Raw genomic sequence first — 27,033 nt, 5'->3', positions numbered from 1 at the left:
TTTTTTTGGGGGGGGGGGGGGGGGGGGGGGGGCATATAAAAATGAAATTTATGAGATGCAATTAGAAACGAGAAATACTCCGTATTTACTTTAATGAAACCTTCCACTCTATATTCATACCAAGATTGCAATAAAGACTAGCATTATGCCTTAACAATGTAGCCATTCTGCCTTTCTGAGCTCATTCTTCCTGCTCTTGATCAAGCTCCATCTATGCAACAAAAATGGCAGACTATTTCCCGATTCTTGACGATTGTCCCTAAGGCAGAAGCAATCTCCACCAGGGCATTAGAGGTTATACCAGCTCAAGTCTCAGCCACCCCCAAAAAGAGAAGTTTTACGAGTTGGTAAAACTCAATGCTGGAAATCAACAGCATATTTATCTTGGTTTTGTTGTTTCGAGTTCAATCAACCACCAGACGAGTAAATAACAAAAATGAAAACTAATACCAGAGGCGTACCGGGTGTGTATTGCAGACTATTGATTTGGTGGCTTCCATGCTTCTTTTTCAACTTGGTTTACATTGCTGACAACTACTTGAACTTTTCCAGATACAACCTCAATCTGCTCCTCAATATATTTCAACAAAGTATTTAGCTGGTCTCTGTACAACTCACAGAGCCTATCCTGACGGTCTAACTCCATAGTCAGCTCATGTATCCTCCGGTCTTTATGGTCCTGTAAGAATAAGATTTGAAAATGAGTTAATTTGGGGCCTGGATATCTATTAGAAACTTAGCTAGTTAAGGACACATGGTAACCAGTGTTTAATGCTTTGATGACTATTGGTGTTTTCTGTGGCGAAATTCTATTTAAATCTTCAGAAGAGGAAATCAATGGCTTTAATCATCTAGGTTTTTCCATGCTAGAATAATAAAATGCTGATTGAGAATTTGAGCTTAGGGATTACAAGTATAAATGCTTAATAATCAAAGAAGCATTTGAACAGTTCATTGCGATTCACTTGACTATAATCTTCATAGTATTTTAACTTTGCTAAATGTTTCACTGAACCGCCGTTGGAATGAACACCAAACAAAAACATGATAAATAAGTTCGTTCAAAACCAATCATGTTTGTTAGTAGAGAAGGTTATGGAAGTTAATGATTTAAAAGGGAAAAAAAAAAAACACAAAACTCACCATAGCATTCCGGGAAGGGCGACCAGAAACAATCAATGGATGAGTATGCTCCTTCACGAATCTGGTAACAACCCATTTACCAGACTTATCAATCTTTACCAGCATCATTGCCTTGCATCCTTCTCGTGTGCTCGTTCTTGGCTTCCTAGCTGGCCCGAATTGGTCTTTCATTTTCACATAATAACCCTGCTTATTACACGAGAGCCGCCTAGAAAGAATCCTCTTGTCAACTTCTGACCTCCGGCACTGATCAATGCGCATCACAAAGCCGGCACGCCTAGCATAGTTGTCATAAAATTCCTTGGCAGCATCTTCAGACTCAAACTCCATTCCCACAACTGGTTCTTGAACTCTACTTTCTTCACCCGAATCTAACCGCCTTTCAGCAGCAGAAGCAGAACTGTCACCAATAGCAGCTTCAACCTCTATGTCCACTGCCAGAAAGATGATATCTAAGAACAAACCCTTCGAGAAACAGCACTGTTCTGTATTTAAAACAAGTTTCTTTTACCATAACACTGATGGATTTCACATTCCTTTATCATTAAGCTTTCCAATGCACAACAAATTGAAAGACGTGTTCTATCTCAACTAAAAATCTAAATGAATAAAGAGCCAAATTGAAGAATGTGTTCGTCTCAACTACACCACAAACATTGTGTAACAAAGCCATAGATGCGAGCATATTCCGGCAACAAGGATACCGATCACATTAAAAACATGGAATAATGTCATATAATTTCATAATTCCTCTTTTTTCTTTCATCAAACACAATAATTCTTCCATTTTCTTTAAGCACTCCGCATAAGCTAACGACACCGCCACATACCAAACTCCACGTACAAAGAATTACAACAATGTCCAAATCAACAGATTCTCAACAATATATGCATTAAGAAAACACTATGGCGATTTTAAACCTCGGAATATGCAAATATAGGTCAGAACGGGATGAATTTAGATGAGAGTCTGAAATTTTGGAGGAGAACTTACTGGTATGGACAGAGGAGGCGCCGTCGTCTCGATTGATTGCCAGATTTTTGAAAATTTTAGAGGTTTCTGCACAGTCTTCAATTCGATTTCTCAGAGATAGTGTTGTCGCGTCGATTTTCAACGCCGGAGGTTTTGAGCTTTTCACTTTATCTTGCTGAGGAGAATTGAACGCCGGCGTTCATCGTCCGAGCACGAGTGTTACTTTCTTCTCGGTGACCACTGGAAAACCTAACTAAACTGTCACCACCAACGCCCACTACTCATTGCTATCAAATTGAGAAACTGATGAACAGAAATTAGTACGAATCCGATTCGTATAATTGTAATGCTATTTGTATTAAATTAGCATATTTATGAATATATGAAGATAATGATCAATGATATTTTGGTTATCGAACTAATTCAGTAAGATCAATTCACAGTTGACTAAAGAGATCACTTAGCAACGAGAGTTCTAATTTAGGATAGATGGTCGTAAGCAAGATTTACTCAGTGCATATTATTGAGTAGAGTTAATTCTAGCAATGGTCCTCCGACTATTGCGATTTTCTAAAATTGGTCATCGTCTTTTAATTTGGACAAAAAAGACACTTGACTTTCAGGTTTATTCCAACATTAGTCCTTCCGTTAACTTTCAGTTTGGTAGCCGTTAGTGTAGGGCTAAAATGGTCATTGTATTAATCTAGGGATGTCAATCGGGCCAACCCTATCGGTTTCGGGCTAACCCTGTCGGGTTGTCGGACTTATCAGATTCGGGTTGTCGGTTAATTATTATTTTAATTTCGGATTCGGGTTAGCCCTAACCCTAATCTTCGGGTTGTCGGGCTTTTCGGGCGGGTTAGACTATTTGAACTAAAATCGAAAATGAATACTTACATTCGATAAAACGGGTCAATTCGTCAACCGGATCCGGATTTGTTAGAACGGGTCAACCGGATGAGCATTGAGTACATTAAAATTAAATAAATGCAATTGCAACGGTTCGAATTTAATTCGGTTCGGTGTTCGGTCGGTTTAAGACCCCCAAATTTTAACATTTCCTAAGCGACAAGACGGTCAAGGGGTGTCGCGACTTAACGTGGCGTCGTAATAACTATGCATGAAACATCACATAACTCAAATCCAAAATCTAATATCTAAATATTAAATACCAACATAACAAATTAACAATTTATAGGTGAGTTCATCTTTAGTATTTTTTTTATCACTAGGTACATCTTTAAATAAAATTTTAATAAATATATAAATATAAATATATATATATATATATATATATATATATATATATATATATATATATATATTTATATATTTATTAAAATTTTATTTAAAGATGTACCTAGTGATAAAAAAAAAAAATACTAAAGATGAATTCACCTATAAATTCCAAGTATATTATGTTTCACATCACTTTTATAATAAAAAATATTTTTTAATTGTTCGGGCTATCGGGCTAGCCCATTTAATTTCGGGCTAGCCCTATCGGGCCAATCGGTTTCGGGCTCATCGGGCTAATTTTTTATCGGGCTATAGCCCTGTCGGTTTCGGATTTTTTCAGGCTAGCCCATCGGGTTCGGGCCCGATTGAAATCACATAAAATCCCTGTTCATTTGTGTTTGGAGATGATACCAGCGTGTTAAATATCCCAAGAACATTTGACAACCTACCCTGTTGATTAAGCTCATGAGGTGCTTTACGAAGAAACGCTTGGAGCAACCGGACAAGTGCTGGAACTTTACGAAGAAACGCTTGGAGCAACCGGACAAGTGCTGGAACATTTCCAGACTTTTCTTGGAGCAACCGGACAAGTGCTGGAACATTTCCAGACTTTTACCATGAATCAGGTAAAAGAAGAATCTCAAATATCTGCATATAGTGCTGTGACAGTGGTGATCTATTCAGCTCTACAAGCTGAGCCAGTAACTGGAATGCATAAGGGAAGAATTCACTCACATCTCTCTCCAATATCATCTGGGCTTCCTTCAAAACCAGGCACAAAAGATGGATCCTTTTCACAAGCCCGCCTGACAAGAACAACCACTGATTCAAAGAGATAGTGGTTGAAAATTGGATTTTTTGGATTTTGGCAGACTCTGTTCAGGACATTAGCCAGGCCAGTTATGCAATGTAAAGCAACCTCGCGAGAAATTTTAGAAACTCCAAGCACTCGCATGATGTACTTCATTATGTACTGATTCTCCTCAGATTCTGGTTTCTCCATGGCTTGAAAAAGGTTGGTCATCAACACTAACAAAAATGGACTAATATCTACAGCTGTATACCTTGCTATGGCACCATCATCTTTGACCAGCAACAACTTCTCAATGCAACTCGCAGTATATGAATGAACCACATTAGAGTCTGAACCAACTTGCTCTGGCACCATGCCTTTTTTGCTTTTATGTTTACATTTTTGCCCCATTCCCAAGTATCTGTTTGTATAACAGTATAAGGAAGGTTGGTTGTTTCTTGGTTTGATTATGATACATGGCATGAATCCATTCTGCTAATTAACTAACATTTCAAGGTCCCCCATTCCTCATGTTCATTTCCATGTACCTTGTTAACGGCAATGCAGACGAATTAGCTTAGTGATGTTTGCCTTGCTTGGCTCAGGGCCGGCGCTTTAGCTACCGCCGATGGCAGTACACTATTGATATGAATGATGGAAATGTTGTAAGGAATCTCTTCAACGGCCTTGACGAAAGTTGCAGGGAGTCCTCCTCCATTGTCATGAGGGCTGAATCTGACCTTTCCGCCTTTTAGATCTGCGATATTGACGAACCTGGTGGCTTGGAACATAGTGGCAGCAACTGCAGTGTCATTGGTGAGTTGGTGGAGCTTATTTGCACCATAGTAGTCCAAGAGTACATGGAAGTAGATTGAGTGGTGCTTGGCGAGCAGATCCGCCATAGCGGCANCTGGAACATTTCCAGACTTTTACCATGAATCAGGTAAAAGAAGAATCTCAAATATCTGCATATAGTGCTGTGACAGTGGTGATCTATTCAGCTCTACAAGCTGAGCCAGTAACTGGAATGCATAAGGGAAGAATTCACTCACATCTCTCTCCAATATCATCTGGGCTTCCTTCAAAACCAGGCACAAAAGATGGATCCTTTTCACAAGCCCGCCTGACAAGAACAACCACTGATTCAAAGAGATAGTGGTTGAAAATTGGATTTTTTGGATTTTGGCAGACTCTGTTCAGGACATTAGCCAGGCCAGTTATGCAATGTAAAGCAACCTCGCGAGAAATTTTAGAAACTCCAAGCACTCGCATGATGTACTTCATTATGTACTGATTCTCCTCAGATTCTGGTTTCTCCATGGCTTGAAAAAGGTTGGTCATCAACACTAACAAAAATGGACTAATATCTACAGCNTGACAAGAACAACCACTGATTCAAAGAGATAGTGGTTGAAAATTGGATTTTTTGGATTTTGGCAGACTCTGTTCAGGACATTAGCCAGGCCAGTTATGCAATGTAAAGCAACCTCGCGAGAAATTTTAGAAACTCCAAGCACTCGCATGATGTACTTCATTATGTACTGATTCTCCTCAGATTCTGGTTTCTCCATGGCTTGAAAAAGGTTGGTCATCAACACTAACAAAAATGGACTAATATCTACAGCTGTATACCTTGCTATGGCACCATCATCTTTGACCAGCAACAACTTCTCAATGCAACTCGCAGTATATGAATGAACCACATTAGAGTCTGAACCAACTTGCTCTGGCACCATGCCTTTTTTGCTTTTATGTTTACATTTTTGCCCCATTCCCAAGTATCTGTTTGTATAACAGTATAAGGAAGGTTGGTTGTTTCTTGGTTTGATTATGATACATGGCATGAATCCATTCTGCTAATTAACTAACATTTCAAGGTCCCCCATTCCTCATGTTCATTTCCATGTACCTTGTTAACGGCAATGCAGACGAATTAGCTTAGTGATGTTTGCCTTGCTTGGCTCAGGGCCGGCGCTTTAGCTACCGCCGATGGCAGTACACTATTGATATGAATGATGGAAATGTTGTAAGGAATCTCTTCAACGGCCTTGACGAAAGTTGCAGGGAGTCCTCCTCCATTGTCATGAGGGCTGAATCTGACCTTTCCGCCTTTTAGATCTGCGATATTGACGAACCTGGTGGCTTGGAACATAGTGGCAGCAACTGCAGTGTCATTGGTGAGTTGGTGGAGCTTATTTGCACCATAGTAGTCCAAGAGTACATGGAAGTAGATTGAGTGGTGCTTGGCGAGCAGATCCGCCATAGCGGCATCATCGACGGCGCAGACAATGATTGTGTTGCAGTTGTTGATGTGGGCGGCTAGGTGGGTGAGTGATAAGTAGTGGTTGAAGGTAGAGAACTCCTTGTACTTGGCCAGAATGGCGGTAATGTTGTAAGCCTCACGGCAGGAGCAACAGGGCAGAGAGAGGAACACCGCAGCCGCACATGTACTCACGAACCTGATGAAGAAGAAAGAAAACTAATGAAATGACCATTTTAGCCCCTACATTAACGCCTAACAAACTGAAAGTTCACGGAAGGACTAATGTTGGAACAAATCTGAAAGTCAAGTGTCTTTTTTGTCCAAATTAAAAGACAAGAACCAATTTTGGAAAATCACAATAGTCGGAGGACCATTGCTGGAATTAACTCTTATTGAGTAGTAGTTATGGGATATTCTGTTTTAGAGTTATGAGAGAAATCAACAATTGAGAGGTGCGAACGATCTCACTTCGGGTCATTTTCTATGAACAAAATAAAAGTGTGGACACCTTTACTAGGTTAGGTACCACCTAGACGGCCGGCTGGAAGGTGTTTACTTCCTGCCTGTCCGAGTGTGAGTAGATCTATGGTTATGATCTTGTGTATGTTACGCGAGTCCGTAGAGTGAGGAAACCACTTAGTTGGTCCCTTCCGGGTCTCCCTCTTTGTTTGATAAAAAAAAAAAAAACAATTGAGAATCTATATTTAGTAAACTTTACTTTTATGTAATAACATACAAATTATACATGATAGTGAATTCTAACTCTAATGATTTTGTTGATGTGAGGTTTGAATATCCATCCTGCCGCCTCTTGCTATGACTTGACTACTTGAGTAGGGGTGTTAATACGAGTTGGCACACCCCACCCGAGTTATAATTTTTACAGGCTAGAATTGTTTAGCCCTATCCACCTCATGTGGGTTCGCAAGTATTGTTGACTAACCCCAAGAATTAAAAAAAATAAAATTATAATATTATTTTATATTTCAATAATCTAACCTAAATAATATTAAATTCTTTCATGTTTAGAAATTATACAATTTTAATTTTTTAATATTGAGTTAATTCTTTTTTTAGTCCTAGACTTATTAGGAGTTGGATACTTTTAGTTCATTATAAAAAAAAAAAATTGTCAAATTTTCTACCATTCTTATTTAGAATTGGACACCTTTTGTCGTCTATCACATTTTCCGTTTGTTGATCGTCTGAAGTATTTTATGACATAAAATCTTTCATTTTAAGGATCAACATACAAAAAAATGTCAGAAAGACTAAAACTGTCAAATCCTTTATAAATTTAAGACTAAAAAATGATTTTAACTCTTTCTATATATGTTTTCAAAAAAAAAAAAAACTATATATATATGTGTGTGTATGTGTGCGCCCGCGTGTGTATTGTTAGCCTCCCTGAACCAAATTCACGAGGTCTATATTTTTGCAAGCAACAAATTTTAGGCTCTATTATCGGGACAGTTTAAAGTTGGTCCACAGGTTTTGATTTACTTTGACATCTCCATTAACACTTGAGGTTAGATGATCGACCGCTATGCTACAAGGCCTTAGATTAGCTGAAATTTTTTACATAGTCTTCATACAGGGAATCAGCGTACTATATCTTTGACTAAACCTTGCGTGAAGATGAAACCCAAAAATATAAATATAAATACGGAAGAAGAAGAAGAAGAAGAGAATTAAAGGTGGGCACTTTACGTCTTCTTCACATTTGTCCCAAGTTAAGCAACTCTCCACTACTATCTTTCGTTGACCTCTTACTGTTCAGACATGTCTTCTTCTGCTATTTGGCAACTTACCATCTCTCTCAATAACCACTGTTCTTCTCCAAGATTGGGTTTTTATCACCGGTTTCCATGGCTTCTTCTTCTTATTCATTTCCAACCCCTATGAAGGTAAAAAAGAGGGCATTTATTTGCAGTTGCTGGTCTTCTGTATTTCTGCTTTCTGCAGGTTTCTTCATTGCCACTGCTGCTTTCATTCTCACAGATTACAGACAGGTGTGATTAACTAAAAACCCACTCCCATCATATCTTTAATTTCCTCTTTTTTTTTTTTTTTTTGCAAATTCTTTAATTTCCTGTTAAGTTTATTGATTTTGTGCCTGCAGAGGTTTTTAGGGTGGCAGCTGATTGAAGCTGTCAGGACATCAGAACCCACTTGTCAGGTTTGTTCAAACAGCTTATCTTGATCTCATGCTGTGTTTGGTAAATTAAGCTTATGGATATGGGTTTTGATTATGGCTTATGATCATGGATTAGTCATAAATTATGTGCTTGCAATCTATGGTGTTTGTCAAGCATGTGGAATTGTGGAAAGTGGATTGCTTTAATCTGATTAAAGAAACTTTAAAATTTTCCAAATGTGCAAAGGGGAGCAATTATGATAGCGGATTGCGATTGTGTTAAATGTTTTGACCGGTTTATAATATTAGCTAGTTGTAGAAAGGTGTTGGGAAGTTAGAAACGTTGCTCCGAGCGGAGTTTTGGAAATCAACTAATTGCACCAATCAACTATTCCAATAAGCTCTTTTACCAAATACGGAGTACTAATTTTAGCTGGGTCGAACAACTAAATTTGGTCAAATCAGTTGAAAAACGGCTGATCAGCTATTTTCCAAACACCCTAGTGATTGAGGATATGACAAGGCAAATTTGTTTTGTTTTGTTTTTGAAACTGGCAAATTTGTTTATTTAGTCATGTATTACTTGTTTTATTTAGGATGAATGCAAGCCTGTTGGAACTGAGACATTGCCTAGGGGTATTGTTTCTAAAACCTCTGATCTGGAGATGCGGCCGCTCTGGGGTTCTGCTAAACAGGTAGGTGCCACTCCTTCATCGCCACTCTTGCTAATACTAACTCATTCTAGCAGCACGATTTGTTGAATGAAAACTATGAAACATACTTATGTTTACACAAACAGTGCTATCTGGTTTGTCTGTCTTATCAGCATTGTTCTCTCCCCTTATTATCTCTTTGTTCCCAGAAGCCCAAGTCTCCAATGAGCTTGTTAGCATTGGCAGTTGGAATAAAGCAGAAGAAGAACGTAGATGAAATCGTAAAGAAGGTATATATCAATATATGGAAAGAAAAACTTCATTGATTGTAAAAAGACTATTGTATAATCCATGATCATATATAAATCTTTTTTTTTTTTCTATATGATTTGCAGTTTCCATTATCTGATTTCATGATTATGCTTTTCCATTATGACGGGCTCGTGGATGAATGGAAAGATTTGAAGTGGAGTAGCAGTGCCATACATGTTTCTGCTCCCCATCAAACAAAGTGGTACAGATTACAAACAAATTTTCTTCCCATCCACTAACAAGAAATGACCTTTTTTTTCTCCCATATGCTGATTATTATGTTCGTTCATTAACTCATGATTAGGTGGTTTGCCAAGCGGTTCTTGCATCCCGATATCGTTGCAGATTATGCTTACATTTTCCTCTGGGATGAAGATCTCGGGGTTCAACATTTTAATGTTGCAAGGTAGTATAGATATATATGTAGCATTAGTTATACTCTGATCTTGTGATGAAGCTTGAAACACGATCCGAGTTCTGTTATTGGAATCCTATTACGTGATTTCCATTTCTCATTGTTTTTGGGTACTTGGATGCAGATACTTATCGATAGTGAAAGAAGAAGGGCTTCAGATATCACAGCCCGCAATAGATGCTGAGAAATCAGAGGTTCATCACAAGCTTACTGCTCGAGAAAATGGATCAAAAGTTCACAGGTATCATCTTATATCTACTCTATAATCAAATCAGCATAAACTAACGCCCTTCTACTATGGCTACTCAATATATCAAATCTCATACATTATCTGCATAATTTAACATAAGATGCCTTTTGTTTGTGTCTGTTGTACCAGGAGGGAAATAAACATTAACGGCCCGGGAAGGAGGTGCTTCCCCGACAGCCAAGGTCCTCCTTGCACAGGGTAAACATATATGCTCAGATTTTAGGTGACAAGGGAAACCCGCAGCCATTATTCGAGCTGAGGGTGTGCATTGAATAAATCCTGTATTGTGACCCTTAGCTGACTGGCTCAAACCAAGAAGACCAATAAATCACTTCTGTTGAGAGTCCAATTGTAACCCTGTGGTTACCAAGTTAACAGCTTGACCAACTTGGTTATATGCTCAAATTTAGTTTTATACCAAATGCAATTTTCTCTTTAGTATCATATAAGAACACTAGAGATATGAGTGGTTAACATATATCATATATGTCACAGATGGGTGGAAATGATGGCTCCGGTTTTCTCGAGTGCATCGTGGAGATGTGTGTGGCACATCATTCAGAACGACCTGGTTCACGGATGGGGCGTCGACTTCCAAGTTGGTTATTGCGCACAGGTTTGCCATCACACAACAACAAAATTAAAGCCAATTTCTTACATTATAATGTTTTGTTTAGTACATTCTTGGCGAGTATTGATCTGTGACATATTATCTGACAGGGTAACCGAACCGCCAATGTTGGGGTGGTTGATACCGAATATTTGGTTCACTACGCCCTCCCTACACTCGGGGGGTCATCAAACGAGGTATACCATGTAGTTTGACAGCGGGGATTCAGTCATTAGTCTAAGGTTCTTGTCTGTCTATCCTTGTAAACTTATCTTGTTTCTTAACTGATGCAGACAAGTAATGAAGCAAAAGGCCAGGGTTCTTCCAAGGAATCCTCATCTCATCAATCTGATGGTAGAAATGCAGTAAGTTCCTGTTTTATTAGATGCAAACTTCGGTTATCTTCCTTGAACATATAATATTTAAACATAAATGTGCAATCCAACTATCAGCTTACGCTTTTAGTTGAGACAGAACACATCTTTTAATTTGATATCAGAGATTATCCGCCCATAAGGTCATGCATTTGAATTTTCGCGTCACCTCACACAAAGAGCGGCCCACAAACGTGAGGAGGCGTGTTGAGCATATAATAGACAGTGTTAAAAATGAGGTTTTGGTTGCAGGTGAGGAAGCAATCTTATGCTGAGCTAGAGATCTTTAAGAACAGATGGAGTAAAGCTGTTAGAGAAGACAAATGTTGGGTTGATCCATTTTGAAGTGAAAGAGGACTCTCAAATATATGCATCACTATTCACTAAGGAATTGAAAATGATTCTTTCTATCCTTTTTAATAGAAAGGAAAGTTGTATCAATAATTGATTGCCATGTAATATACTAATATGATATTACCACAGCCCACAGGTCTATAAAATTTCTTGAATTTGAATTTCATAAGTTGCTTATTATTAAAATACTTTCCCTTGTCTTAAGAGGGGTGGGTGAGTAGGGTGGAACATGATTCTCGTACTAAAAAGTCAATAAATTTTATTTTTGTCAATATCTTTTCAGTCGAATTTGTCATATAAAGTCTTTTTAATATTGTTTACTTTTTACGGTGTACTTTGTAAATTATTATATAGAGGTGGGCCCTTGAGTAGGATCTTTCTGTGCACACTTTCAGAAAGACAAATGACATGTTTGGACATGACATTCACGTAGAATTTTAATAACTAATAATGCATTTTTACTCGTAAAGAGAACATTTGGAGACAAAGAAAGAAGCCTTAAAACTGTGAATTGTGATCGATCTTAGGATTTAAATCTCTTTATTAATGTTCAAATCGAGATATTATGTTGAAAAAGACAAAAATAATCTTAAAAGTTTTAGATTTAGACAATGATGAAATTTTGTACTAAAAAATAATCGTGGATAAAAATTGATAAAAATTAAACATATGAATCAAAACTGTCATTTTACTAATATTTGTAAGATCAAAATTGGTATTTGTTCAAAAAAAAAAATAGTGTGATTTATTTCATCAATAATATTGGGGCAGGGACCAAATATGCCAACTGATAGGCCCAAATCACCGGTTCAATATCCGGTCCACCATAAACCGTAACCTATCCTCTGGTTCTCCTTCCGTTCCCCTCCGGCAGCTCGACGGCGAAGAATGGGGTTTCAGATGCTGAGAAACCCTCTTTGCAGCTATTGCGCTTTCAGCTCCAGAAATAGCTTCAATTTCCTCTCCAAATCACAATCCCTTCCTCAGTTCTCCGGTGCTTACTTCTTCTTCATGTTTTTTTTTTTCCCTATTACTGAAAATAAGCTAAAGTGAAAGTGAGGTGATTATGATTATGAACCTGATTCTGTTTGGTTTCATGGATATTTGTTCAGCGAAATGGACGGGAACAAAGGCTCAAATGCATCAGGGCTTTGCTTCTGCAACCTCCGCCAAGGGCCCGAAGAAGTAATTTCACGTTTTATATGAAAAAAAAAAAAAATAAACTTTAAACAATGTTCTACTCTAGGGACTTTGTATTTCAATCTCAAAGATATGAATGAGCCTTTTCTTTTTGGTTTTATTGGTCTTGTTTTAGGAAAAGGAGACTAGATGAAATTTGCCTCGAGAGATATCAACAGTATAGCCGAACATTTATACAATCCTGGATTCTACAAGGTAGGTATTGAATAGTATCCAATTGATGATGCCATGTTATTCGGTGACTCGAGTGGTCGTTTACTGGCTAGGATCACAAGTCAGGTTTACCCGCCTTAGGTAGTGACTGTTGGTTTCCCTTGTCACCCAAAAGAAAAAAAAAAAAAAAGTTTGATGCTTGAATATGAATTTGGGAACTTCAATTGCAAGGTTTATGCTTGTAGTTTGTTGTTTGATGGTATGAAAAATAAAAGAGTTGCAATGTGGAAGAGAAAATAATTTGAGGTTTTTCCCATCACCGTGCAGGCAAAGTGCTTGTGGATGGAAAAATTGTGACCAAAGCGGGAACCCCTATCCCCGAAAAGGCTACCGTGGAGATCATAGCTGAAGTTCCAAAATATGTATGTAGGTGAATATTTACTATTTTCGTCTTCGTTGTTCATAAACACGCCTCTTTGCATTGGGTGGGATACATGAAATTTGGTTCAAGGAGTCCATTTACGTGTTAGTGTAGTAATCCCTTGGGATATTGATCTGTGCAATGAATGTCCAGCGAAATAGTTTTGCATTCTAGCTTAAAAATGCTTTTTCATTTGATGTGTTTTACATTTACAAATTTTATCTTTGAACTTATAAGTGTTTTGTTTTTTACTAGTTTGACCATTTTACTAGCTAATGTTTTTTTTTTGTTTTTTTTGTTTTTTTGTTTTTTTTTTTTGTTTTCTAGAATAAATGGTATATACAGAGTTTCATTTTTACATTAGCTAAAACAAATAGGAATAATTTAATATAATTCCCTGATTCATGGAGTGTTACTTCCATGTAGATAGTAAAGCTCTATCAAATGGACAATCATCTACCTTTTAAAGTTAAAACCTTTTTAAAAAAATAAAAAATAAATATTTTTCGTAATATGAAAATTATATACATATGACATATATGTAGTTTTAGGGTTTTCTAAATTTTGATTGGGTATGGACTCTATTTGCACCATAGCAAAATCACCACTGCTTTGCATAGACCTTGCTACATTCGTCACTTTTTCTGGCTTCACAGAGGTGGACACAAGTTGGAGGCTGCAATTGAGCAACTGGGAGTCGATGTTGTTGGTAAGGTAGCTCTAGACTCGGGCTTGTCAACTGGAGGATTTACGGATTGTTTACTTCAGCACGGTGCTGCTTTTGTTTATGGAGTTGATGTAGGGTACGGACAGGTATTTTAAATAACTTGTAGCTTGACGAAATATGTAAATAGTCCGTTCTACAGAGTTGTGTAATCTGGATATACAAGCTACTAAACGGAACTTCTTCCTGCTCAGGTTGCTGACAAAATCCGTCGAGATGAACGTGTAAGTGTTATAGAGAGGACAAACTTGAGATACCTTTCTGAACTCCCGCAAAAGGTTGATTTGGTGACTTTGGACCTGTCCTTTATTTCAATACTTCTGGTAAGGTTTCTTGGAGTTTACATTCCTTACAAATTTGAATTATTCTTCGTAACTAGGTCTAGTATATGAAAAATGAACCGTTTTGCCCAACTGAATTGGTGGACTAGCTAGATCGCGCCCAATGGTTTTCCTTTTGTTCATCATAATAACAGGATTTACTACTTCGGTAATTTTGAGTTCATTTATTTCCGTTCGCTGCACCAGGTCATGCCCGCTGTGGTAAATTTGATGAAGGAAGAAGCTACACTTGTTACGTTGATTAAACCTCAGTTTGAGGCTCGGAGATCCCAAGTAAGCAATGCTTGCCAATGCATCAAAACTTGAAATTGGATTATGGGCACAACGTCCATTCATTTAATTCATGCAAAAATCCAACTGGCTCCCAAACTCTAGACATTCCGCATAAATAATTTTGTAAAGAATGCATTTTTACAAATCTTATAGAGAAATTCATTTAAATGACTAAATGTGTCCATGTGCTGTATAGACTTTGAATGTCCATCAGGGGAAATTTTTAACTTCAATTCAAGTTTAAAAGGCTAACTGAAACAGTTATTATGATTATTGAATGCTGAATTGACTGAACTTGGCTAAATATAATTGTTAAGAGTCCCATATTGATAAAATAAGAGAGAATATATGGGTTTATAAGGCCATGGGTTAAGACTAGCTAATTGGTTGGATTCAATCTTTTAGTGTGGTTTGACCCATGTGTATTATAGCCCAGTTGAGTGACATTGGCCCAATCTTAGTTTATTATAACAATAATAATTTTAAATAACCATCTCAATCAAGTTACGGAGTATAATATAAGGTTCTTCATTGTTGAAATTTTCAGCAACGTGCTTAACTCATATCCATTGTATTGCTCAACCAAGTTTTCAACGTTTAAATAATAGTGCTTATAGTCGATGTATGCACATACTCATCGATGACTTGTTGGCTGCTTGTGCAATTTAATGTTCTGTTGAATTGTGAACTCAATAACGTTTTGGTCTATTGCAGGTTGGGGGCGGTGGAATAGTGAGGGATCCATTGGTCCATCTAGAGGTAAGCATTTGCCTGCTTTAAATATTCACCTGAATACTATGAGTTGTAATCCCATTATTTCTCTAGTATTATCACGATATCATTTAGTGTGAAAAGGAAGCACTGAAAACTGTTAGATAACCAATGCCCTTGAGTAGTTGAGTGAGTTTAGGGTGTAGATTAGTAGTGGTAATAGGCCCGGGGTTGAATCCCATTACCCCCATCCCCCGTGAAATGTACCAAAAAAAACTGATGCTCTTGAATAGGTAATTGAGAAGATCATAAATGGCGTGCAAACTTATGGCTTCCAATGCAAAGGCTGGATTGAATCTCCACTGAAAGGGGCTGAAGGAAATACAGAATTTCTGGCATGCTTCCACCGAGCAGCCGTGAAAAATGGAGGCCAATCAGGGGAAGAGTAACTCGATTTAAAGATTACAGAGGACTTGCTCAGCAGCATCCTTTTGTATCCCAGTTCTGGTAGGATAGAATACAGTTAGCATACTGTTTCAACCAACTGCAGATCGAGATTCATAGTGCCTTTTTCGGTTTTATCATTACTTTTTAATGTTTGTAAAATCTTGTATTTTACAGAAAAAACAAGTCTGGGTCTTCAATATTGAGATTAGAGTGTGATTTTCAATACAAGGTTGCCTATGGTCTCCATCCTAGTAGCCTTAAATAAACAGAGTTATAAGAAGAAGAAAATCTTGAAACTATACTGTATTTAAAACAGAGTTACTACTAGGAATAACTTTATCATTTTCTTTTACAGAGCTATGGAGAGGATATGGTAACAGAAGATAGAAACTAGACAGCAAAGAGAGAAGGAAGATTTGAACAAAGTGGGCACATATTCATACTAAATTATGAACATAAATTCAGTGCATATTAAAGGGATCACAGTATTAGCTTTTACAACAGACTAGAAATTAACAAGGCTAGCTTTTCAGTATTAAAGTTGCTCACAGTGTTCAAATTAAGCAAACTGGGAGGAGGGTTAAAGACTAAGCAGCTAGGAGGATAATCAAGTTCAGCCATCTCTACTGATTAGTGCAGGTAAGCAGCCTGGTAATGGTAGCCATTTCCAAAGAAGTTGCCATGCCCAGAAAGACCGTAAGCTGGAGTACCCAGAAATTGTGGAACGTGGGTGTCAGTTGGTCCAGTGTAAGTGTATGGGGGTCTGTCATACACATATTGCGGGTATCTGTCAGTCATTGTCATTCTGGGGGGGTAGATGTTCTTGTCAGTGGCAATGTTAGTGGCTCGGGGCCCATTTACAAAACCATTAGCACGGGGTCTTTTGGGTTGTGGTTTTGCAACTTCTGTTCCTCTTTTACTGTCTGCCTTTGCTTTCTCCAGGTGGTGAACACGTTTTTGGAGTGGATCCACGGGATACTGCTCATCAAGCTTATGATCCTCAATGCATTTAATAACAGCCTTCAGTGCATTAAGCTCCTTCTCATTGATAATATCATTCTGGAAAGTAAAAGAACAGTTCATTGATTGAGAATAGGAAAAAAAAACTGATGAAACATCATTTTTGGAACTGTTCCAAAATTAATCAGATCTAGTAGGTTATTGGTGGAGGAGTTTTGAAGTTCAGTGGGGTCAAATCACCCTTCTTGCTCCAAGGTGCCATTATTGTGTAAATTTGTGTCATACCACATGCCCCACCCCACACTATCAAAAATATAAAAATAAAAATAACCCAACTTCACCATGAAAGATATGTATGCATGGCAACCTACACTATATTTGATTTGACTGTTATTGTTATTGTTATTAGTCAATTGATTTCATCCCAATCCTGAAATAACAAGGCATGAGGAGCAAACCTGTGAATTGGATGTATTTCCAGATTTGCTAGGAGAAGCCTTGCTTGCCTCATTCAAATAAGATTTCAGTAGAGAAACGGGTGGAAACTGCACTGTCAGCTCAAAGGCAAAAGCCAGATTAACAGCATCTATATGCCTTCCATTATTAACCAACACATTAATAACACCTGTAAAGTTAGAGCATTGAACAATTAGTATCACATAATTATTGTCAAACTCCAGTCAAAGTGACTTGAGCAATCTAGCTTCCAACAATCAAAAGTAAATAAGAATGGATCACCCCTCAAGAAAGTCACAGAATAATAAATACTGTCAAGGAATCAGTCAATCATATTGTCAAGACGAACCTGGCATTTTATCAGACAATCCAAGGGAACGGCATAAATCAGCTGTTTGACGTCGACGAGAAACCATAGGTATCAATTTGATTAAACCCTCCTGGTCAAAATCTGAGTTAATACCAAAAGTATCAACAAGCTGTAAGAACGCATGAGCCTCCAAGGAGTTCCCATGATTTGCATCAGCATCAAGTTCATCTAACTTTGGTTTCCACTCCTCAGCTATAGCTTTTGCTCGGTCCTTCACATTTTCTAGGATGGAACTAAGAAGAGACCCCATTTTCACATTAGTCAATAACATGTTAAGGCACTCCATCAGCATTATACATGTTCGACGAATTCCTAGAAGGTTTGCATCTTTTTTAGCTTCCAAATTTGACATTTCTAAATTGTAGAAACCCTTGAGTGAATCCAAAACCAGAGAGGCAGGATCAGCTGCTGCTGTTAAAGCAAGTGGAATCTCCTCCCTTATAGCAGCAAGGTTCTTACGGTTGTCTGATATAAATTTGTGTAGGCCATCTGAATCCATCTCTTTGCATAGCTTAACAAGCTCAGGATAAGACTTGACCTCCACATTTCCAGTCTCATAAAGTTTCCCATAATCCCCTACGTTAAGCACTATGGTCGTGGCATCAGCAGACTTCTCTTCCACAACACAAGAGTCAACTTGGTCTTCAAAATTAACAGTAGGCCCTGCAGAAAATGGGTTCCGGTGTTTATCCAGAGCAATGGTGATAGCAGAAATTGCAGCATCTCTTTTCTCTTGGAGCCTTACAAGAGAAGCTTGCTCTTTAGCCACAACAGCTGCTTCACGATTCTCCAACATCTCTTTGGATTGTACAATTTTGGATTCAAACTCCTTTTCTTGGTCTTCCAATTCAGTGAAACGCCTCTTCAAAGACTTCTCAAGCCCATGAAAATGCTCTTCCAGTTGCTTCCATTTCATGTTAAGAGTAACTGCACGGTGACTCTCAAGCTCAGCAAATGCTTTCTGCAGTTGCTGTATCTTAGAGGTAGTGGAGTCCATCAGTGTCACAACTGACTGGGAATCCTCCATGGCAGATAAGTGCCGGACAAACTACAGATATACAACTCTATTAATATGGAACATAACAAAGAGAAGAGAACCACATTGATGCATTAAGGAGAGCTCCCCAACTAAATGCATCTTCCAAAATCATTTTCTAAAAAAAAAACCATCCATGCCTCTCCCTCTCATATTTTTGCACATTAATCTCTTTCAATGAATTGCATGCACGAGTGGTGAAAAATACGGAATGATAAACATGCCATCAAGTACTTGACAAAGTGAAAACACTAAAAATACTTCAAAATCAGAATCAAGTTACAGAACATGCTCATCTAGCATCATAGATTTAGAGTAAATATCATTCATTAATGATGTTTTATAACTGACATATAATCATGTTTTTACTTACAGAACCTCCTACTACTCTCTCCTGATAGTAGTCAAGGATCAAGTAAAGACTTCCAATCAGGAAATATGCACCAACCACCAATGTTCAAAATAAATGGAAAATCAGGCAAAAATTCAAGGCATGAGCTAGGATAAAGCAGATAAAGGATGTACAGCTACAAGATATCCCTAGAACAACGCACAAAATCCTCACCGGGAAACTGCTACTCACCTTATATGGACACTCAGATCAGCAAATAAGCTGAAAAAACACACACATATAATCAATAAAAAGTAAAAAGGCTCAGAACCAAGCTAATTAACACCATAACCACCTCAAATGAGCATTTCAAAGCACAAAAATGGAAAACATCACAAAAAGTGAAGACGTTTAGGTTTTGAAAAAAAGGAGGCTTGATCTAGAATGAGAGCGAGATAGAAGGAGCAATAGAGCAAAATGAGAGAGCGGAGAGGTAAAGCTTACGGGATCGGAGGCGGACGGCGGAGGAAGATGAGTTGACGGCGGCGAAATTCAGCGGATAATCAAACCATTTTGAGTGCGAGGGTTTGATAGAACTGCGACGATACGAATCCCTAGAGAGAGAGAGGAAAGAGGAAAGTAAAGTGGTGTGCTATTTATGACAGCTCTCCGACACGCACATTCGGACAGGAAGGCAGCCACACTATCTCACTTTAACTTCCTATTGGCTTTGCAGCCAAAATAAATAAATAATTAATACGGAGTAATAATAATGGTTATCAAATAGATAAATGAGTGTTTAGTAACTAACGATTAGTTGATTGGGTTAGTGAGTTTGATTAGTTTATAGTATTAGATGATTGTAGAGAGATGTTTTGTAAATTAGATGTTAGTCGATAGATGATTATATGCAAAATAATTTTCTCAAAAATTGAAAATATTGCTTTGAGCAATTTTTTGAGTTTTAACATCTTTTAGCAATAAATTGTTACAAAAAGCTAATTAATCAAACACGACCGTATAACAAAGTTAAAGCTAATAGTGGTCAACTAAGCCAAAATTGATTGATAAACTAATTATGTTACCAAGACCAAAGTATTATTTTTGTACATGTAATGAATTTGCTATCATCGCATGCAAGATGGGACGACACTTTGATTTCATTAATTTTGTAAGAGCATCACATTAGTATGATTTTTTTGTTGGATTTTTTTTGTCCAGATACACATAGGAAAGAAAAGAAAATATAGAAGAGGAAAAAAAAAACAGAAACGGACAAAAAAAAAATAAGAGAAGGAAATGCAATCACTGCACACGTCCAGTTGGGCGCATCCGTCTCTGCCACACGATTTTGCCCCATTTGCTCTGTTTTCTTATCCAATACAGTGGATCCCATAAAAGTGTTGATCTTGCAAGAATAAAAATCAAGAAAAAACCACAATACATATCAACTAAAAACCATCCATTATTCTTTTCAATATTCCAAAAACTTCCCAAAAAAGTATTGATATGGATGCTTTAATTAAGTCTAATAAATTTTTAATATTTCAAGAATAATATAGTATAAATATCAATTCTTTATATTATATATAAAATTTGAATATTGACATTTATATGGTTATCACTCTGTCACTCTAGCTACATACATTTGTGAATAGTTATCATTTTATCTATTAAAAAAACATATCTTACATCATTTTTATATTATAATAATGGGCACATCACACTTTCAACTTTGGAAACATGTTCACAATAATAATATCCCTCATTTAATTTTAATAAAAACAATTTTATTATTTAGTTTAATTTAAATATTAAAATTTGGTTTTCAAAAAAAAATATTAAAATTTTGTTTTATGTCTTTTATGGCATACTGTAAATTAAATTGGATAATTTATTATTTAGAAAGGAGGTGAAACTTGAATACTTAATTCTTATACTAAAATGTCACGGATTGTAATATTATTAAGCAACTCACGATTGCGTTATGTCGGAGTCCAACAAATTTCACATGCATTTATCATTAAAATTTGTTCGTTGCAATTGTAACTTTCAAGCCTCAAGTATACTAATGCAAATCCTTAACAAACGACCCACCAATTATGTTATATTCCTTATAAATATGGACGAACTAGATGTCCCATTCACAATCCAACATTCATTAACCCTTGGGGTATGCCAATCCCTCTCAACAAGTTCACCATCACAACTAAATCAAACATAACAGTACAAATAATCGAATATGATTTTCATGTAAGTATTTACACTTTCCCAGTAGTAAAAAAACAAAATTATCTTTATTACAATGCATTATATGTCCATAACTACTTTTTTAACCTACTGAAACACAGGGAGTTAATTTGCCTTCACTGAGCTTCAAACCCACCCCCTTCCAAATAGAAGTGCAACAGGTGTCACTAGACCACAATGTCTTGGCAAAATCAAATTATCTAGTGTAAAAGATTTAGCTATTTAGAGCAACTACATCAGTGTATATTTGGTAGTTATTGGTACAGTGGAGGCTGATTTGGATGAGTGAAAAAGCAATGTGAGAGAAAAAAAAATCACTCAAGGGTGATCGAAACATTAAAAAGTCATTCATATATTTCAAAGGGAGGCCACTCAGTCACGCGTCAGGCACACCAAGTACACCCAGCGGGCGCGTGACTGACATCTTAGTTTTGTTTTTGTTTTGTTTTTTTTTTCAAATATTATTTGTATTTTATTTCCTCCCTTTTCAATTTTCATTCTCTTTTTTCTAATTACATTTATGAAAATTTTTTAAAAATCATTAATAAGGATGCTCGTGAGAGTAAACCAAATTATTTACATTGCCCAGTCAACACTAGACATTCTTGAGACGTGAGAGCAGGGTCGAAAGCTCAAGACTTTCCATTCTCGTACGACTTGTTTATTGCAGACATTCATCAAAGAAAGTCACGTCTTCACACTTGCTTTTGAAACCGTAACAGCGGGGCCGCCAATCAGAACTTGACCTCTGCTATTCCTTCATTTCTTCATGACTAAAGCCTTCAGTCTTCGCGCGCTCTCTCTCTCTCTCTCTCTATATGAGTGAGCCAAAAACATTCAAAAGAATGATGTCTCCAGCTTCTCAGTCGGCTTTCAACGCTCTCATTTCCATACCCTTCGATTCCAACGCCCTGTAAGTATATTCTGCTTTCAACAAAGACTAGCTTAAGTAGTTCTTGGAAGGTCTCTCGCTTGTTTGTTTGAAGGGGAATGTTGATCAGGAAGGTCTATAGTTTGCTATTTGAAGTAGAATTTGGTTGTTTGGTGTGTGAATTCAGGAACCCTTTTCTATATAAAAAATTCAAACTTTGTGCTTGGGGTGGAAGTAGAATTTGATTGTTTGTTCTTGTATGTCTCCTTTCCTTCTTTCCCATAATTGCTTTTTGTTAGGTGACAAGGGAAACCTTCGGCTACTATGTACGGGTGTGCACGGGTAAATTCACCTTAACCTACAAAGGACCATGAGGAGGTAAACGAGTCTATCCATAGTTCACCAACTTAAGACATTACCTGGTGCGCACGGGGTGAATCACGCATTGTGACTCTAGCCGGCAAAGTATTACATAAGGTAAAATAGCCTAGGTTATATATAGCTGACTGGCTCAAACTAAGTAAGAGAATAGGCTTGGGAGTCAAACTTATATAGTTGTGTGGTTGCAAGACTCATGCTTTCTTTATCATCTCTATGTAACTTGAAACTTTCTGGGTTTTTTGCAGACTAATGAATAGGTTGTTGAAAAAATCAATGTGTGGTTTTGATATTGGTTTATGACGATGTTAAGGGGTTAACATGCTAATCTGCAAAAACATTAGATCTTCCAAACAACTGTTCAAGATAAAGCTATTGTTTTCTACTGATCCACCATCCTGTAGGGTCGGGGTTTGGGGCCCTTGGGGGCGAGGAATTTCACCTTTTTGGACAAGAAAGCTCGTGTTGTCATTGAGTCTCCGTGATATACCCTTTCACAATTCTTTCAAGCCGGTGTGTGGGGCCCTTAGAGCAAGGGATTTCGCCTTTTGCGGGCAAGAAAGCTCTTGTGTTTGTAGGTCCATCTGGTTTATGATTGTCCTGCAGTGAAGGATGGTGTTGAATTGCAACATATCTCTATCCACATTGTCTGGCATTTTCATCTGTTTTATTCTGTTGAACAGCAGCTTTTGTGATTCTGTTCAGAGTGACATTGATTGCCTACAAGCCATCAAGAATTCCTTGAAAGATCCTCTCAAGTACTTGAGCTCTTCGTGGGATTTTAACAATAACACCGAAGGTTTCATCTGCAAATTCACTGGGATTGATTGCTGGCATCCTGATGAGAACAAGGTGTTGAATATCAGGCTCCCAGACATGGGGCTCAAGGGGGAGTTCCCCCTCGGTCTAGCAAACTGCACAGCTTTGACAGGGCTGGATCTTTCGAGCAATGATATCTATGGACCTATCCCGCCTAACATCTCCAATATCATCAAGTATGTGACCACGCTTGATCTCTCCTCCAACCATCTCTCGGGAGAGATCCCGGGGGGCCTTGCAAATTGTTCCTACCTGAATGTCCTTAGGCTTGACAGCAACCAGCTAACAGGTCAAATCCCTCGAGAAATTGGTCAGCTCGATCGAATGAAAACATTTAGTGTATCTAATAACACTCTCTTGACTGGGCCAGTTCCTCGCTTTGGAGTAAATGTCAGTATCCCTGCTGAGAGCTATTCTAATACTGGACTCTGTGGAGGGCCTTTGCCTGGTTGCCAAGGCTCGTCAAATAAACCACGCCCTCTAGTCATTGCTGGTGCAGCTGTTGCTGGGGCAACCGTTGCAGCCATAGCTATGGCTGTTGGCACGTTTTACTATATGCGTAGGGTATCCAGGAAGAAGAAGAAGGAAGACGATCCCGATGGTAATAAATGGGCAAAGAGTATTAAGGATGCCAAAGCAATCAAGGTAAGATAATTTACTCTTTGCACTTCATAGCTTTAGTTTCTTTCTTTGATGACTAATACATTTGATTGAATAACTAATTGACTACTATCTTTATATTACTATTGCATTGATAAGTTTGTTGGAGTTGAATGGCTTCTCGTTTTTGTCTCGTGAAATGAAGAATTTTTAATACGGTCCATTGATTTCATCTAACTTAATCTAGTTTTAACTTAGAATGGTGTCAGTTGGTATAAACTGCTTAATATTCCAGCTGTGGTATAAACTTAGATACTCTTCTTTACAGCTTTCGATGTTTGAGAAGTCTGTTTCGAAAATGAGGTTGAGTGATCTCATGAAGGCCACGAAGAACTTCCATAAAGACAACATCATTGGTTCAGGGAGAACGGGGACGTTTTACAAGGCTGTGCTTGGGAACGGGACGTCTCTCATGATTAAGAGATTGCAGAACACGCAGCACTCTGAGAAAGAATTCGTGGCCGAGATGGATACTCTTGGGAGTGTAAAGCACCAGAACTTGGTTCCTCTCTTAGGATTTTGTATGGCTAAGCAAGAAAGGCTGTTGGTCTACAAGTACATGGAGAATGGGAGTTTGTATGATAGGCTACATTTTGTAGATGATGGGGAGAAAGCGTTGGAATGGGCTGCGAGGCTCAAAATCAGCATTGGGGCGGCCAAAGGATTTGCGTGGCTCCACCACAGCTGCAACCCGAGGATTATCCACCGAAACGTTAGCTCTAAGTGTGTGTTATTGGATGCGGATTTGAACCCCAAGATATCCGATTTTGGACTTGCGAGGCTCATGAATCCAATTGACACTCATTTGAGCACGTTTGTGAATGGCGAATTCGGAGACCTGGGATATGTTGCTCCTGAATACACCCGAACTCTCGTTGCCACGCCTAAGGGAGACGTCTACAGCTTCGGTGTAGTACTACTCGAGCTGGTCACCAGCGAGATGCCAACAGATGTGAGCAGAGCTCCCGAGAGCTTCAAGGGGAACCTGGTGGAGTGGATTTCCCATCTCTCCATTCAATCCCGAATTCCAGATTCAATTGACAAATCCCTGCTTGGCCGGGGCTATGACAGCGAGGTCCTCCAGGTTCTTAAAATCGCTTGTCGTTGTGTGCTGCTAGCTCCCAAGGATCGGCCCACAATGTACGAAGTCTACCAGCTGCTGAGAGCCATTGGAGAGCGGTACCATTTCACAACGTACGATGAATTTCTGATGCCCACAGAGAACGGTGGTGATGTTGAGCTAGAAGAACTGATTGTCGCCCGAGAGATGGTAGAGATCCATTGAGAATTGAGATTCAAGAATCAAGAACAAGCACTCACTATACTAGTAAGTTGACTCTTATCATATGTAATTATAGTATATGCTATCCCTTTTCTGAAATAAATTCTTACAGCATCAAGGTTTCATTGCTTTAGCATTTGAATAGGATAGAATTCTATGCTGAAAATTTTCTTGTCAAGAATGTTGTATCTGCAGTTTACCACTGGCAATCAATTGTTTTTAACACCTTCCGATTTGCATATATTCTGTGTTCCTGTTCTTGTTGCTAGTTTGAGATTTTGGCCACAAATACATAACTGAACAGACAGCTTTTCCAATTTTACCATCGTATAATCCTAAACTTTTACCATCGTATTTTACTAACCATCACACTACTACACTTAGTTATTATTATTATTAGTATTATTAAACAAAGACACTTTAGTCTTGATACCACTTCTTCTCTTACCCGTTCCAATAATTTTATTCCTTCCTACCAAACAATGTAATTTGAATTATATTTATTTCCACCTTATTCTTTTCCCTGCAAATTGCAATTCCTTTTCTCTTAATTCCTTCCTCCCAACTAACGCCACGTAAGATGAGTATGGGATAAATTCTACTTTACGATTTTACCTGGCAAAGAATGACAATTAGGTAAATTAGCGATTACTCCTGCTAAGAATTAAACTTGTAAAATTGTAGTTGACAATCCAACAATTCGACCAACTTGATTGGGTTGCTGCTCCTATCAGTATCTACTTCTTCTTTTTTTTTTTTTTTGACTTTGAACGTTGACATGATATCTATATTAAATAAGATTTGAAACCCAAAAAAATTACATAAAATTCCAACTTTATTTTTGAGCTTAGGTTTTTTTTTTTTTTTTTTTTTTGACTTTGAACGTTGACATGATATCTATATTAAATAAGATTTGAAACCCAAAAAAATTACATAAAATTCCAACTTTATTTTTGAGCTTAGGTTTTTTTTTTTTTTTTGACTTTGAACGTTGACATGATATCTATATTAAATAAGATTTGAAACCCAAAAAAATTACATAAAATTCCAACTTTATTTTTGAGCTTAGGTTTTTTTTTTTTTTTTGACTTTGAACGTTGACATGATATCTATATTAAATAAGATTTGAAACCCAAAAAAATTACATAAAATTCCAACTTTATTTTTGAGCTTAGGTTTTTTTTTTTTTTTTGACTTTGAACGTTGACATGATATCTATATTAAATAAGATTTGAAACCCAAAAAAATTACATAAAATTCCAACTTTATTTTTGAGCTTAGGTTTTTTTTTTTTTTTTGACTTTGAACGTTGACATGATATCTATATTAAATAAGATTTGAAACCCAAAAAAATTACATAAAATTCCAACTTTATTTTTGAGCTTAGGTTTTTTTTTTTTTTTTGACTTTGAACGTTGACATGATATCTATATTAAATAAGATTTGAAACCCAAAAAAATTACATAAAATTCCAACTTTATTTTTGAGCTTAGGTTTTTTTTTTTTTTTTGACTTTGAACGTTGACATGATATCTATATTAAATAAGATTTGAAACCCAAAAAAATTACATAAAATTCCAACTTTATTTTTGAGCTTAGGTTTTTTTTTTTTTTTTGACTTTGAACGTTGACATGATATCTATATTAAATAAGATTTGAAACCCAAAAAAATTACATAAAATTCCAACTTTATTTTTGAGCTTAGGTTTTTTTTTTTTTTTTGACTTTGAACGTTGACATGATATCTATATTAAATAAGATTTGAAACCCAAAAAAATTACATAAAATTCCAACTTTATTTTTGAGCTTAGGTTTTTTTTTTTTTTTTGACTTT

At 37.2% G+C, this 27,033-nt stretch overlaps 6 protein-coding genes across 11 annotated transcripts in view; 3 read left to right on the top strand and 3 right to left on the bottom strand.

Moving 5' to 3' along the window:
* The window catches only part of LOC116004541 (protein FAR1-RELATED SEQUENCE 5-like), a 4,209-nt gene extending 1,725 nt beyond the window's left edge, over positions 1-2,484 (bottom strand). The window contains exons 1-4 of one of the 4 annotated variants that reach the window (XR_004094816.1): positions 2,138-2,483; positions 1,144-1,577; positions 462-679; positions 121-360 (exon numbers count right to left, since the gene is read on the bottom strand). Coding sequence is in view for 3 of the 4 variants with exons in the window: in XM_031244637.1 (XP_031100497.1) it covers positions 479-679; positions 1,144-1,577; position 2,138 (636 nt within the window). In the remaining variant the exon portion in view is untranslated. Of the gene's footprint in view, positions 1-36; positions 361-461; positions 680-1,143; positions 1,629-2,137 lie in introns of those variants that run through there. The other 3 variants (XM_031244636.1, XM_031244638.1, XM_031244637.1) reach the window with 3 other exon arrangements.
* A 2,236-nt stretch (positions 2,485-4,720) lies between these two features.
* On the bottom strand, positions 4,721-5,468 carry LOC116004102 (fasciclin-like arabinogalactan protein 1). Its single transcript, XM_031244036.1, has 2 exons — positions 5,201-5,468; positions 4,721-5,058 (listed from the first exon to the last, which is right to left on the bottom strand). Exons 1-2 carry the CDS (start codon positions 5,466-5,468, stop codon positions 4,721-4,723), a joined length of 606 nt encoding a protein of 201 aa, XP_031099896.1.
* Positions 5,469-8,067: 2,599 nt separating this feature from the next.
* On the top strand, positions 8,068-11,704 carry LOC116003843. The gene is made up of 12 exons (XM_031243781.1): positions 8,068-8,423; positions 8,534-8,590; positions 9,145-9,243; positions 9,411-9,491; positions 9,597-9,715; positions 9,818-9,919; positions 10,053-10,169; positions 10,308-10,376; positions 10,674-10,794; positions 10,899-10,985; positions 11,082-11,153; positions 11,415-11,704. The coding sequence occupies exons 1-12, from the start codon at positions 8,280-8,282 to the stop codon at positions 11,505-11,507; spliced, it is 1,161 nt and encodes a 386-aa protein (XP_031099641.1). The 5' UTR covers positions 8,068-8,279; the 3' UTR covers positions 11,508-11,704.
* Positions 11,705-12,294: 590 nt separating this feature from the next.
* On the top strand, positions 12,295-16,011 carry LOC116004365 (hemolysin A). The gene is made up of 9 exons (XM_031244383.1): positions 12,295-12,510; positions 12,629-12,701; positions 12,832-12,911; positions 13,197-13,299; positions 13,947-14,103; positions 14,209-14,337; positions 14,542-14,628; positions 15,343-15,387; positions 15,633-16,011. The coding sequence occupies exons 1-9, from the start codon at positions 12,405-12,407 to the stop codon at positions 15,786-15,788; spliced, it is 936 nt and encodes a 311-aa protein (XP_031100243.1). The 5' UTR covers positions 12,295-12,404; the 3' UTR covers positions 15,789-16,011.
* Positions 16,012-16,201: 190 nt separating this feature from the next.
* Positions 16,202-19,613, bottom strand: LOC116004363 (FRIGIDA-like protein 3). Of its 2 annotated transcripts, XM_031244381.1 has the most exons (5): positions 19,444-19,613; positions 19,192-19,221; positions 17,552-18,620; positions 17,205-17,371; positions 16,202-16,845 (listed from the first exon to the last, which is right to left on the bottom strand). In XM_031244381.1, the coding sequence occupies exons 3-5, from the start codon at positions 18,597-18,599 to the stop codon at positions 16,417-16,419; spliced, it is 1,644 nt and encodes a 547-aa protein (XP_031100241.1). In that variant the 5' UTR covers positions 18,600-18,620; positions 19,192-19,221; positions 19,444-19,613; the 3' UTR covers positions 16,202-16,416. The 2 variants fall into 2 exon arrangements, with proteins under 2 accessions (XP_031100241.1, XP_031100242.1); XM_031244382.1 differs by lacking the exon at positions 19,192-19,221.
* A 2,357-nt stretch (positions 19,614-21,970) lies between these two features.
* LOC116004289 (probably inactive leucine-rich repeat receptor-like protein kinase At5g48380) lies at positions 21,971-25,431 on the top strand. 2 transcript variants are annotated; one of them, XM_031244267.1, is made up of 4 exons: positions 21,971-22,102; positions 22,360-22,438; positions 22,687-23,902; positions 24,186-25,431. In XM_031244267.1, exons 3-4 carry the CDS (start codon positions 23,051-23,053, stop codon positions 25,200-25,202), a joined length of 1,869 nt encoding a protein of 622 aa, XP_031100127.1. In that variant the 5' UTR covers positions 21,971-22,102; positions 22,360-22,438; positions 22,687-23,050; the 3' UTR covers positions 25,203-25,431. The 2 variants fall into 2 exon arrangements, with proteins under 2 accessions (XP_031100127.1, XP_031100125.1); XM_031244265.1 differs by having other exon boundaries at positions 22,360-22,537.
* Positions 25,432-27,033: the final 1,602 nt, after the last annotated feature.

This window comes from Ipomoea triloba, chromosome 14 (genome assembly GCF_003576645.1).
Source record: "Ipomoea triloba cultivar NCNSP0323 chromosome 14, ASM357664v1".
Taxonomy (NCBI): Eukaryota; Viridiplantae; Streptophyta; class Magnoliopsida; order Solanales; family Convolvulaceae; genus Ipomoea; species Ipomoea triloba.
Note: the sequence above shows the minus strand (reverse complement) of the source record. Positions and strands in the feature narration are given on the sequence as shown.